Source organism: Centropristis striata, chromosome 19, assembly GCF_030273125.1.
Source record: "Centropristis striata isolate RG_2023a ecotype Rhode Island chromosome 19, C.striata_1.0, whole genome shotgun sequence".
In the NCBI taxonomy this organism is placed as follows: Eukaryota; Metazoa; Chordata; class Actinopteri; order Perciformes; family Serranidae; genus Centropristis; species Centropristis striata.
In genome coordinates, this window is record NC_081535.1 from 24141863 (window position 1) to 24154289 (window position 12427).

Consider the following 12427-nt stretch of genomic DNA (forward strand, 5'->3'; position numbering starts at 1 on the left):
TCGATGGTGTACTAAGCCTTTGCCTGTTGTTTTCTCTCTACGTGTTCTTAAGAGGTGCTTGCTGTGCTGCACGTGATTTGTGTTGTTGACTCTGTATTGGATTTATATGCTTAGTCTCAGCATTCATTTGACAATATTTACATCCATCTCAGATCACCAGGATCAAGATAGGACAAACTGGGTGATAAATAAAATGGGTTACAAAATCGTGGGATAAAAATTTTGTTAAAAAATAAATAAATATTTGGTCTCATAACTTTGACCCTTTCACTGTATTTTCACTTAATGACAGTTTATTTGAACGTTTTGTTCAGTGAAAATGTCTTGTTCAGCGTTTGGTTGGACTAACAGTTTTCTGAGGTCAGTAACATACATTTTGTTTTTTGATGAGCCAAAACTAACATCCCAGTTAATGCTAACATGAATTAGCAGCAGCTTCTCTCAGTCGGGTTGAGGTGTAGAGAAGCTGTAGTCAGTGATCAGATCCCTCTCGCTCCTCCACAGTCCATTACATTAGGCTACATGTCATTTAGCTGACGCTTTTGTCCAAAGCGACTTACAGTAAGTGCATTCAACCTGAGAGTACTAGACTTAGACCTCAGGAATCAAGTAAGTACATAACTTTAAGAGCCAACTGTCATTGCTACAGGAGTGCTATATGTATATGTGTATATGTATATGTATAAAGAAGAGAAGAAGAGAAAAGAAGAAGAGCATTTATATATATATATATATATATGTTAGGTGACCATGACTTAACCGAGGATTATTATTATTATTATTTTGGAAGAGATAGGTCTTCAGCCTGCGGCGGAAGATGTACAGGCTGTCTGAGGTCCTGATGTCTGTGGGGAGCTTATTCCACCATTTGGGTGCCAAGACAGAGAAAAGTCTGGAAGTGGTTTTGAGGCGAGTTGACCCACGCAGGGTGGGAGTCGCCAGCTGTTTGGCTGAGCGGAGAGGACGGACAGGGGTGTAGGGTTTGACAAGGTCCTGGATGTAAGTAGGACCTGAACCATCAGCAGCGGAGTACGCCAGAGCTAGAGTCTTGAAGCGTATCCACCGGTAGCCAGTGAAGGGAGCGGAGGAGGGGTGTTGTGTGTGAAAATTTTGGAAGATTGAAGACCAGTCGAGCAGCTGCATTCTGGATGATTGCAGAGGTCGGATGGCTTTGGCAGTCAGACCTGCCATGAGGGAGTTGCAGTAGTCCAGGCGTGAGATGACCAGTGCCTGGACCAGAACCTGAGCTGCCTTCTGAGTGAGAAACGGGTGGATTCTCCTGATGTTAGGCAGAAGGAATCTGCAAGATCTGGTGGTGGCGGTGATGTTTGTGGAGAGGGACAGTTGGTTGTCAAGAGTCACGCCAGGTTTTTGTGGAGACAACCACTGTGTTCTGGACAGTGATGTGGAGTTCAGTGGTGGGAGAGCCCTTCCCTGGGAGGTAAAGCGAGTGGATGAGAGAGCCAAGGGAGTTGGTGTATATCGAGAAAAGGAGCGGACCAAGGACAGAGCCTTGAGGGACCCCGGTGGTGAGTGGACAGGGTTCTGAAACAGAACCCCTCCAAGTTACACGAAAGGTGCGGTCCTTGAGATAGGATTTGAGCAGAGACAAGGCAGAGCCTGATACTCCCGGGTGGTGAAGGGTGGAGATGAGGATCTGATGATCAACAGTATCGAAAGCTGCAGAAAGGTCCAGTAGAACCACCACAGATAAGAGAAAGGGACACATAGACACATTTCCACTCATCTTTCCTCCACAGCTGGAACCTTTAGTTTTACTGTCATTAACTGCAGTTAAATACATAACAACCAACTATTCATTCCTTCATTATTTTGGAGGCGCAAACAACTGGAGGTATTCGTATACTGATACAAGAAAATGCATGGATCACAAATTCTTTAAGGTCATGGTACACTGTGTAATGGTTAGGTTCTGGTTTTTACAAGTACATTTATATACAAGTACAATTAATGCTTTTTCAAATCTACTCCTACAAGAAATATTACTAATCAAGTTTCAAAGCATTTGGTGCCATCTCGTAGGCCGTTGTTGTTGAGTGTTTTTCGATGTGGGAGCTGGATTATTGGGCAGACATTGTATCTTTGTATAAATGGGGAGTAAAATTGACCAGATGGCTTCGATAGAGGTGTGCTTGGCGCTGGCACAGACCCATTCGTCTCAACAACATCAGGATGTCTCTGTGAAATGCCTTTGTCAGGATAGCATAAAAAAATGGGTGCGCACAAGAGTTGAGAGGATAGAAAAGCACCAGCAGCACCTGCAGAGAAAAAACATAGATCAGACTTTATTTTAAACAAATGAAGAATTGGATTAATGCTCAAGTGGAAATCACACCTTAGAATCTGTGACAGTCATCAGTGGCTGGTGGAGAGCTGCAGACAAGCCGTAGAAGCAAATAGGAGCCAGACACAGAAAGTTGGTAAAAACTAGAACAGCCATGCGTTTCGCCATACTGGTATCCGATCTGCTGGACTGGTGCTGGGGATTGTGCACCATACAGTAGATGTGGAGGTAACACAAGCATACCACCATAAAAGCGATAACATTAACCATCAGTACAGAGACCACATAGGCCTGAGCAGCAGTTGTCTCAGTGTCCATGGGTAAGCAGATGCTTACTTTCTGGTAACTGCTCACACCAACAACTGGCAGCATGGCGAAGACCATACACAGCAACCAGCCAACGAACATCAGCACGGCTACATGGCGTAGCCTCATTTTTCTGTCTGGCCTCATTGCGTAGTAGATGGCATGCCATCGCTGAAGGCTGATTAAAGTTACGGTGTACACAGATAGCTCACTGGCAAACACTGATAATGTCCCTGCTAGACGGCAGCCACCTCCTGTTTGCCAGGCAACAGCATAGTGGTAGTAATGGGAGCGTGTATACAGGTCGACAGATGCAATGAGCAGTAAGTATATCCCCATACAGAAGTCTGCAAATGCAAGGTGACCCATTAGGAAACGGGTAGCGGACAACTTCTGTCGGCTGGTCAGGAGGATGAACATCACCAGGGCATTGGCTGAAATGGCTAACAGACTGACCACCCACACCAACACCCTCAGAAAGCCTTGACTCATCACATCCTCGCAGGGGTTCAGGGCATCTGGCAGGGGGGTGCACAAGAGTCCAGGATTCTCTGTATGAAGCTCATCACATAATGCAAAGTCAAAGCCTTCACTGAGATGTTCTGTAGGTAATTCCACATAAAGCAAACCCTCATTTTCAAACTGTTCAGTTGGGCAAATGGGGCTGTTGTAGTCATGATTATGATCCCTGCTGTCGGCAGTTGGGAGACCAATGTTGTCTTTCAGATGTTGATAGATTTTGTGTCCCAGATACCTCTGAGAGAGAGCTGCAGAGGGTTCCTGCACATTTCTCAAAGCAGTCCGGGTCAGGTTGCAGATAACTGCTTCAGAGTGTCTTGAACACAGATCATACAGATTATTAATCAAAAGATGATTATAAAACAACATTGTTTTAGATGCATACAAATGGTAAAATAGTATGAAATTAAGTTATTCCGCACCAAGAAGTTACCTGCTCGGGCCAGTTCATCACTGCTTAAAAGTTAATTTCTTATTTTAAGTGTTCAACATGCTTATTTCTAGATTTAATCATCTTAATTTAAGAAATCTTGTCAAGTGAAATGATCTGTCCATGCAGCAAGATCATTTCCCTCAGATTTAGTGTTTTTATCTTGTTTTTAGACACACCTTTTTTGCAGTGCAGGATTTTAAAAAAAACAGAGTAGAAGGATAAAAAGCATTAAGGCTAACTTGTAGTAACACTACTAATGATCTGCAGACCCTCAGACACATCATATACTCCCTATATAAACTAAAATCACCCATCAGAGCCGTCAGCAGCAACTCCCTGACAAATAAATTAAGGTCAATAAGTTCTCCCAATTGTACAAACATAGAACATTTTTCACATGTCAATAAACATCCAACAGTATAGTGTAGAATACAAGGGAGAACCAGATCATTTCAATGTCAAACAAGACATAAAATATAAATATAATTTCAATAGCAGTATTAATATTTGTTTTCAAGCAGAAAATGTGATAATATTTTGAAAACTAAAACACACTAAAAATTGTTAGTAGTATAAGCTGAAAAACAGTAACAAGCAATATCTGCCTGTCTCCTAGGAGAGAAAAAAAGAATGACCTAAGCTCATTATAATCACAAAAATATCAAAACAAATGTATATTGAGTGTTATACTGGAGGTAAGATGTATTATTTTTGATCTTATGGCTGGGTTCAATATTACATATCAAAGATCATTGACCTTAACTTGTATGGTTGCCTGGGATGCTGGTGGTAAAGGTCTAAGGACTGTAACATTGGACACTCCGCTCCTTGGTGAAAGGGTGTAGCATGGCCGAAGAAGAAGCCATTACATTTTGAAATGGATCCCAATCACAGGGCACAGTGGTTTGCAAAAGTATTCTTCCCCCTTGGAAGTTTCACCCTTTTGTTGCTTTTACACATGAAATCATGGTCAATATAATTTGGCCTTTTTTTAAAAATAATTTGCAAAAAAACCCTCTTTAATATCAAAGTGAAAACAGATTTTTACAAAATAGTATAAATTAATGAAAAATATATAAGGTAAAATAAATGATTGCATACCCTTTAAAGTAACTGACCTAATTCAACAGAGTTGCAGCTAGTTGATGAAGCAGAGTCACAGTTAGTGAAATGGAGATTACTTGAGTACAGTTGATGTGGACGGCCAGCTCTAGGCAGATTAAAACAAGGTCCATACTGCTTCTATTTCTTATTGATGGTTTAACTAAACTCTGTGGGATGTCCAGTGAGTTGACATTTCTTTGAACTTTTCAATTACCTTTTCTCTGAGTGTTCTTTTGTCTTCATGTTGCCATTGTAGCAGGAATAGTGATGAACCAGAGACTGGACCTCCCAGACACACATGTTTTTATACTACGATCATTTGACACACATCAACTGTTCTCAGGTGATCTCCATTTCACTAACTGTGACTCTGCTGCATCAACCAGCTGGAACTCTGTTGAATTAGTTCAGTTACTTTAAAGGGGATGAATGCTTATGCAATCATTTATTTTACCTTATATATTTCTAATTAATTGATACTATTTTGTAAAAATCTGTTTTCACTTTGATATTAAATAGTTTTTTTGCAAATTCTTTTAAAAAAGGCAAAATAACATCGACCATGATTTCATGTGTAAAAGCAACAAATGGATGAAACATGCAAGGGGAAGAATACTTGCAATACTTGCAAGCCATTGTACTCTTATTTTTCGTTAACACTGTGAGATATTTGTGCTGTATTCATATGGTGACAGAATAACTGAGTAAATTCATGAATGGGAGAATTTACATGAACGATTCCTCAAGTCAGAAAACATTAATGTTGTGATATCGGGCATGGCCTTGATGGAGATCTGCAATCTCTGAGTGTCAACGCGTTAATTAAGATTAATTAATCACACAAAAATTAACGCGTTAAAAAAGATTTTAATCGCACTTATTTTTGCACCGCGGAACGTTTCTCACTGGATGAGTTTCAGGCGGACCGATTATACTGGAGCACCAACTAGGGTTCATGAGTTCAGACAACAACAAACCACAGTGAACATGAAGGAAGAAGCTGATGAGAGCGCTTTGGTTGGCCCTGTGGGTGATATTTTGTTACAAAAACCAACGGATGGAAGCGTCGATAAGAGCATGGTTGTGTTGCTATGCAACAAGGAATTCACATATCACCGCAGCACATCCAGCCTCAAGTATCACCTCAATGCAAAACATATAGCAGCTAGCGGCTAGTGTGGTAGCTAGCATGGATTGTGTTTTACTTCAAAAACCAAAGTATTATACTTTACAGAAGGTCTACTTACCTATAGGCTACCTGAATATCTGAAATGTACTATATTTCTAAATATGCTATTGCTACACTTAATGGCAAAAATTGCACTGGTCTGTTGGACTTGAACAAAAATAAACAATATTTTTGTTGCTTAAGCTTATGTATTCAGTCATTATTCAATGGTATATTAAAAATCCATGTGAAAAAAATTACTTCTGACTGTTCTCAGGTCAAATATTTATATGAGATTAAAATGCGATTAATTTCGATTAATTAATTACAAAGGTCTGATTAATTAGATTTTTTTTTAATCGAGTGCCGGCCCTAATTTAAATATAAAAGTATTGAAATGCTAGATAAAATAACTGAAACTGAACTGAACTCACTAACTGAACTAACTGACATCACTCCAGGGAGTACCACAACAATAATAACAATGAATATACCAGGGGCCTGAGGGTAGTTTGGTATGTTAAGGACAATTACTTAACAAAAAGCAACCGTAGTGGAAAAATATTCCCCCACACTTTTGATTCACATACTTACCCTCTCCATCTTTTCAGTATTTTGAGACCACAACAATGGCTCGGGAATGTCAATTCAGCACTCTGTAAATGGAGAAAGGCTCTAAAAGGGGGCAGAGCTTTGAGGGCCCAAGTGTTTTTTGCTTGGAGCTTTTCAATGGTCTCCATACCGACTGAAGGCAAGGAGCTAACTTTGGTTTCTGAAAGGTCTCTGAAAAGACAAAGAGTTGAGATTATTCATCTGCACACAAACCTGAGGCTGTTCCTGTACCCCACCTCAGCATCTGCTGCAGCTGAGAAATGAGCTTATTGTTTAAAGTACGAAAACAAAAAGTAAAGTTTTGTTTCTTTTCTTCCAGCATTTTCTTTACAGTCACTCACAAGTGTGTTGGGCCCCGAATCACGCCATTAAATGCAAATTCATCTATTCGTTCCAAATCCACATTCCTGTTAAGATACCTGAAGAATGGAGAATTGATTAGTGGCAAAGTAATGTGGCAAAAAGTGATTTTTATTATGATTCTTATTCTTATTTACAAACATATAAAACCCCACATAACTTTATTATTTTAACAAAACATTTTGTAACACAATAGCAATTCAACCTGCCATCCAGTCCAGTTGTTAAAGCTCAAATATTTGAATAAAGAGACCAAAAAGAAAGTACAATTTTAACATTAATAAGTTACATCCTGTGTGGTATCACTTTTTTCATTGCAATTATTCATAATGGCATACAGTTCTTCCAGTCTGCTCCCATTGAAGGCATAGTGCTGGATCTCTTTCAAGCCATTGCTGTTCAACATGCTAAAAAAAGGTGGGAAAAGAGAATATCTTGTCAACCTTACTATTTTCTTTTGCCTACATTAAAGTGGTTCTTCTTATTTCATACTTACTAACTTATTTTATACTTACATGACCCTTTGTACTGTCATACACGGATATAGCAAAAACAAAATAAAAGCTAGATTGTACACAGATATGCCTAAAATTATTTTATAACTTAACACTGGTTTAATAGGAACTTTAAGAGGAAATTAGAAAAAAACACTATGAAATTGTCATTTAAATGCTGTGAATCAGTGACAATGAGTCTGAAAATGACATTTGCATCTACGTTTGATCCCACTTACATGGTCAGAGCATTCTCTGATATTCCAGTGAAAGAATTAGCAGGTAGAACTTGTATGAAGACATTCTCCACTATCTCACTGTCAGAGAAGTAAAAACATGGTGTATTTTACACCTGTTAAAAATGCATACATTTTTTTTAAAACAAAAGCCATTACAGTTGGGTCTAAATGTAAATGCTACTTACAGAATAAAATCCTCTTGGCTGGACTGAATATGTTGTAGTCCAGGAAAGGAGGTGAGACCTGTGTTGATGATCCCACTGGGTGGAGACAAATCTCAGTCAGCAGCCACTTCACGGTTACAGGGAAATGGCATAGATTTGAACAATTGATGCAATGTTGGAAACCATTTATAGAAAGCAACTGAAATTTTACTTACAGGTACTTTAAATTAGGCAGATCTTTAAATGCCTCCTGGTCAATGTATGTCAGTGTTTTGATTCCAGTTATCTGTCTAATGGAAACACAAGACACACACACACACACACACACACACACAATCGTCATAATTCAAAATATGCTTTGTAGGAAAATGTTCATAATTGTTGAAATATGTAATTTGTATCCATGGCCACATGCTCCACATTCAAGTTTTGCACAATTTACTGAATAATGCATATCCATAATGCAATCCATAATGCAGCTGCCTGTGACTCCGGTTTTCCATCTTATTGACTAGAAGGTCTAATACCCCTTGGCATATTGGCCAGTATAGTTAAAATGTATTTTAGCAGGAATTTATCTACAGTGACATACACCTGAGAGTTCATACAACACAAACAGTTCTTTGTCAGAAGAGAACAACATATTACTAGTATTACTGCAGGACAGAGGCAACAAAGTTTCGACTAGGGGGGGAAAGTGGCCACAGGAAAAGTCTCAGGCCACACCCTCTCAAATGTCGGCTCACTCTGCGTGTCTCCACTATAAGTTAGCCCCCAGAGGGATTTAGAGACTCTGGAGGTGACAGATGGTTTTCACTGTCGCTAACTGTGCACAACGTCAGCAGCTGAAAGCAGCATGGCTAATTATGCTCCGCTGATCATAAAACATAGTGATTGTGAATTAACGACATCACTAACTGTGCACAGAGTGTCCGGTGCTTGTTGTAAACAAACGAGATCACTAAGTGAACACCTCCTGCAGCAGCAGCACATACACACTGTACTGCTACAGAGCTAACTGTAGCTAACTGCCGCTAACATCGGCTCTTCTTAACAAGCCGACTCCTTCTTACTCTCCTTAACAAGCTGGCCTCCAGCTCGTTAGTGGCTCGTTAAGAAGAGTGAGAAGGAGTCGCTGGATCTGTCTTCAGTTGCTTTCTTGAAAAAAAGTCGCTAAGGGGGTCTGACAAGTCGCTAAATTTAGCAACAAAGTTGCTAAGTTGGGAACACTGCTTTGCCGGCTTTTACAATTGGTGTGTGATGTTGACGTGTAGAGTACTACATCACATACCGCTTAGTGATCTATCCAACCAGTAACCAAAAAGACGATTAGGGATGTTTCGGCAAGTAAGACTGGCCTCATTCCGGGTATTGTCCGGCTATTACCCGGTAGTGGAAACAGCCCTACTGTGGTGTAGTAAAGACACACTCGTGGTTGCCTACATGGGAAGTCTACGGTGGCCCTGAAGTGCAAAACATGCCAGCAATTCACACCAAAACACACCAGCAATTCACACAGCACGCCAGCAATTCACACAACACACCAGCATTTCACCACAGCACACCAGCAATTCATCACAGCACACCAGCAATTCATCAAACTGGAAAGGGTAGGTACATATTGGTCACTGATCCTCCTCCTGATTAGTTCCTGCCGTCATTCACTTCTCCATAGTAAAACCAGTCGCCAATGTAGTGCGCCCGTATTGTGATATTTATGGTAAATTCATTGAGCCGGTCCAGAGCGAGCTGACATGAAGGATAAACACTTTACTGTCATTCTTTTTCACTTTGCAGTATAAAACTCTTACCTGCAGAGAGGAGATGAAGTGTTAACTTTACATGGACACTCCACGTGACATAATCAAATTGCGTCGTGCCGAAAATGTATTTGTTGTGTCAGCGAAATTCACAATACAATGCCCTTGTATATTCATTCATTCAGCCTCTCCGCTTATCCGGACTCGGGCCGCGGGGGGCTGGAGCCTATCCCAGCTGACGTTGGGGGAGAAGCGGGGTACACACTGAGCAGGAGCCGCTGAACTGGTGACCCTCTTGCTGTGAGGCAAGAGTGCTAACCACTACACCACTGTGTAGCCCAGTAAATATTACATTACATTAAAAAAGAATCTGTTTCCAATCAATAATTCCAGTCTAATACCGGAGGACCTCGGGTCTTCTCACTCACAAACTCACAGAACGTGTCTCTGTGGAATATCAGAATAAAATGCCCTTTGATATTTACTGTACAGTAATTATCCAAGCGCATTTTATTATGAATTTCGCCGACACAACAAATACATTTTCGGCGCAACCCATGTAAAGTTAACACTTCATCTCCTCTCTGCAGGTAAGAGTTTTATACTGCAAAGTGAAAAAGAATGACAGTAAAGTGTTTATCCTTCATGTCAGCTCGCTCTGGACCGGCTCAATGAATTTACCATAAATATCACAATACGGGCGTACTACATGGGCGACTGGTTTTACTATGGAGAAGTGAATGACGGCAGGAACCAATCAGGAGGAGGATCAGTGTCCAACATGTACCTACCCTTTCCAGTTTGATGAATTGCTGGTGTGCTGTGGTGAAATGCTGGCGTGCTGTGGTGAAATGCTGGCATGCTGTGGTGAAATGCTGGCACGTTGTGGTGAAATGCTGGCGTGCTGTGTGAATTGTTGGCGTGCTGTTTGAATTGCTGGCGTGTTGTGTGAATTGCTGGTGTGTTTTGCACTTCAGGGCCACCGTAGAATTCTCATGTTAACCTCAAACAAGTTGCATTGCTAAAAGGTTACATACATGTGGGTGACCCTGGACAGGTTGTGGAAAGAATGCCTCTCAAGATATCGTATAGCAACATCATCAGAGATGTATCTGGAAAAAAAACACATAAAAAAAAAAAAAAAATACAGGAAAAATAAAATCTACTGACTAAAACAATTGTAGTAGTAGTAGAATAGTAGTTTTGCTTACATTGGCCCTCATGCATTAATAACTCAATCAAACACATTTGATGAGCAGATGTGAGAGATTCTTCTTATATTTTCTTTTACATTAACCAAATGTATTAATAATCCAAGTCCAAAACAGAGCCTGGCTTTCACTACTGTTTGATTTAAGACTGATAAGTAATCTGAAAGACTTCTTTAGTTCTTTATATTTACTTTGGTACTGATGGCATGGATTATGCTCATAATTACATTTTACAAAGCAGAATCACTCACTGATAGGGAGTATTCATCAAGTTGTAAAGAGCAATTTACAACAAACCTGTACTGTTGTGCAGCACCTGTACAAGCAAATTTTAAATGGGAATAAAAAACACTCTTGTACATTGTTACTGTGAAATAATTAATAGTTCAATAGATATTAATAATGTTAATATTAATCGAATATAGATATAATGTTATTTATTATTTATGAGTAATTCTTAATAAAAAAGCAACATCTTTTAATTTGGTGTTATTAATTTGGTGTAATCCTTACTAATGCTTTGAAGTCCAAATAATGAAATACATAAAATAAAATTGAAATTGAATGGAATTTTACTGAATTTGATCCGGTCTCCGGGTACTGTATCGTAATGACTTTTCCAATAGTTCCATGAGGTTGCACAATTGCCGAATCGAATTTCTATTTACGTACATATAATCTTGAAGAATGTCTCCTGAAGAATAAACTGTACTAAATACCAAAAAGACTGAAGTTTTATCACAAGTTCTTATGGAAGACATATCACACAAACAAGTCATTTTAGGTGGGTAGGCCGGAAGGTCACCAATGATGAGGCAGATTATTTTTGGAATTAATTAAAAATGCCTTATCCACTTTAAAAAAATAGTTGTAAGTCTAATTTTCCAATTCATGTTTTATTGTTCCTTAAGAATTGATTGTATGGGTGTGTGGCAGGAAAACACTGTTCTTTGTATTATGCTTGTACTGTGCTTTTGACAAGTTATATGGTAAGAACTTGGGTAACCATGCTAGATTATGATGATCCTGCATGAGCATACAGAAAGTGTTTTCCAATAAGTGGGAGGACCATTGGAGAATTGAATGCTGTCATAATTAATATGGTTCATTTTCAAAAAGGGTTAGTATTTATCTTACATGTGAGAAATGTTGACCAAGTTGGCAAATGCATTCTTAGGAATAGAAGAAAGTTTGGTCCCTGCAAGCCACCTGAACAGAAAATAAACAGCAGTGGGACTTCTGAGTCTTAACAACAAAAATCACGAGGTACAATCAGTTGAAAGAATGTGGTTACTTACACCTCCTGTGTGCTGGAATAGAAATCAGGCATGACCTCAGCTCCAAAACATGACACACTGTTGATGTCCCAGTCACACTGGCAACGAGTTGGACAATATTCCAAAAGGAGAGTGACCTTGACAGCACTGAACATGAAGAAAAGTAGATTAAAATCTGTCTTCATTGTGATGATTGAGTGGAGGAGACTCCCAGGTTGCGCTGCACAGTGAGAGAGGTTAACAAAGAGCCTGGGCTGTCCTGGAATTTGGCCAGAAGGAGGTGTCTAGCAAGATGAGAGGCTTCCACTGCTGCTCAAGACCTTCAAAATAAAAAAATGTTGTGTAAAACAAATGATCTCTTTATGTATTATTATTATTATTATTATTATTATTATTATTATTATTATTATATATCATATTATTTAATTTATTATTACATATTATATTATATATTATATACTGTACTACTATTATT

At 39.3% G+C, this 12427-nt stretch overlaps 1 protein-coding gene across 1 annotated transcript; it reads right to left on the bottom strand.

Annotated features, from left to right (window-relative positions):
- Positions 1-1745: 1745 nt before the first annotated feature.
- LOC131992843 (thyrotropin receptor-like) lies at positions 1746-12137 on the bottom strand. Its single transcript, XM_059358542.1, has 11 exons — positions 11974-12137; positions 11813-11884; positions 10502-10576; positions 7920-7994; positions 7726-7800; positions 7541-7618; positions 7146-7214; positions 6789-6866; positions 6430-6618; positions 2357-3446; positions 1746-2279 (listed from the first exon to the last, which is right to left on the bottom strand). The coding sequence occupies exons 1-11, from the start codon at positions 12135-12137 to the stop codon at positions 2082-2084; spliced, it is 2163 nt and encodes a 720-aa protein (XP_059214525.1). The 3' UTR covers positions 1746-2081.
- Positions 12138-12427: the final 290 nt, after the last annotated feature.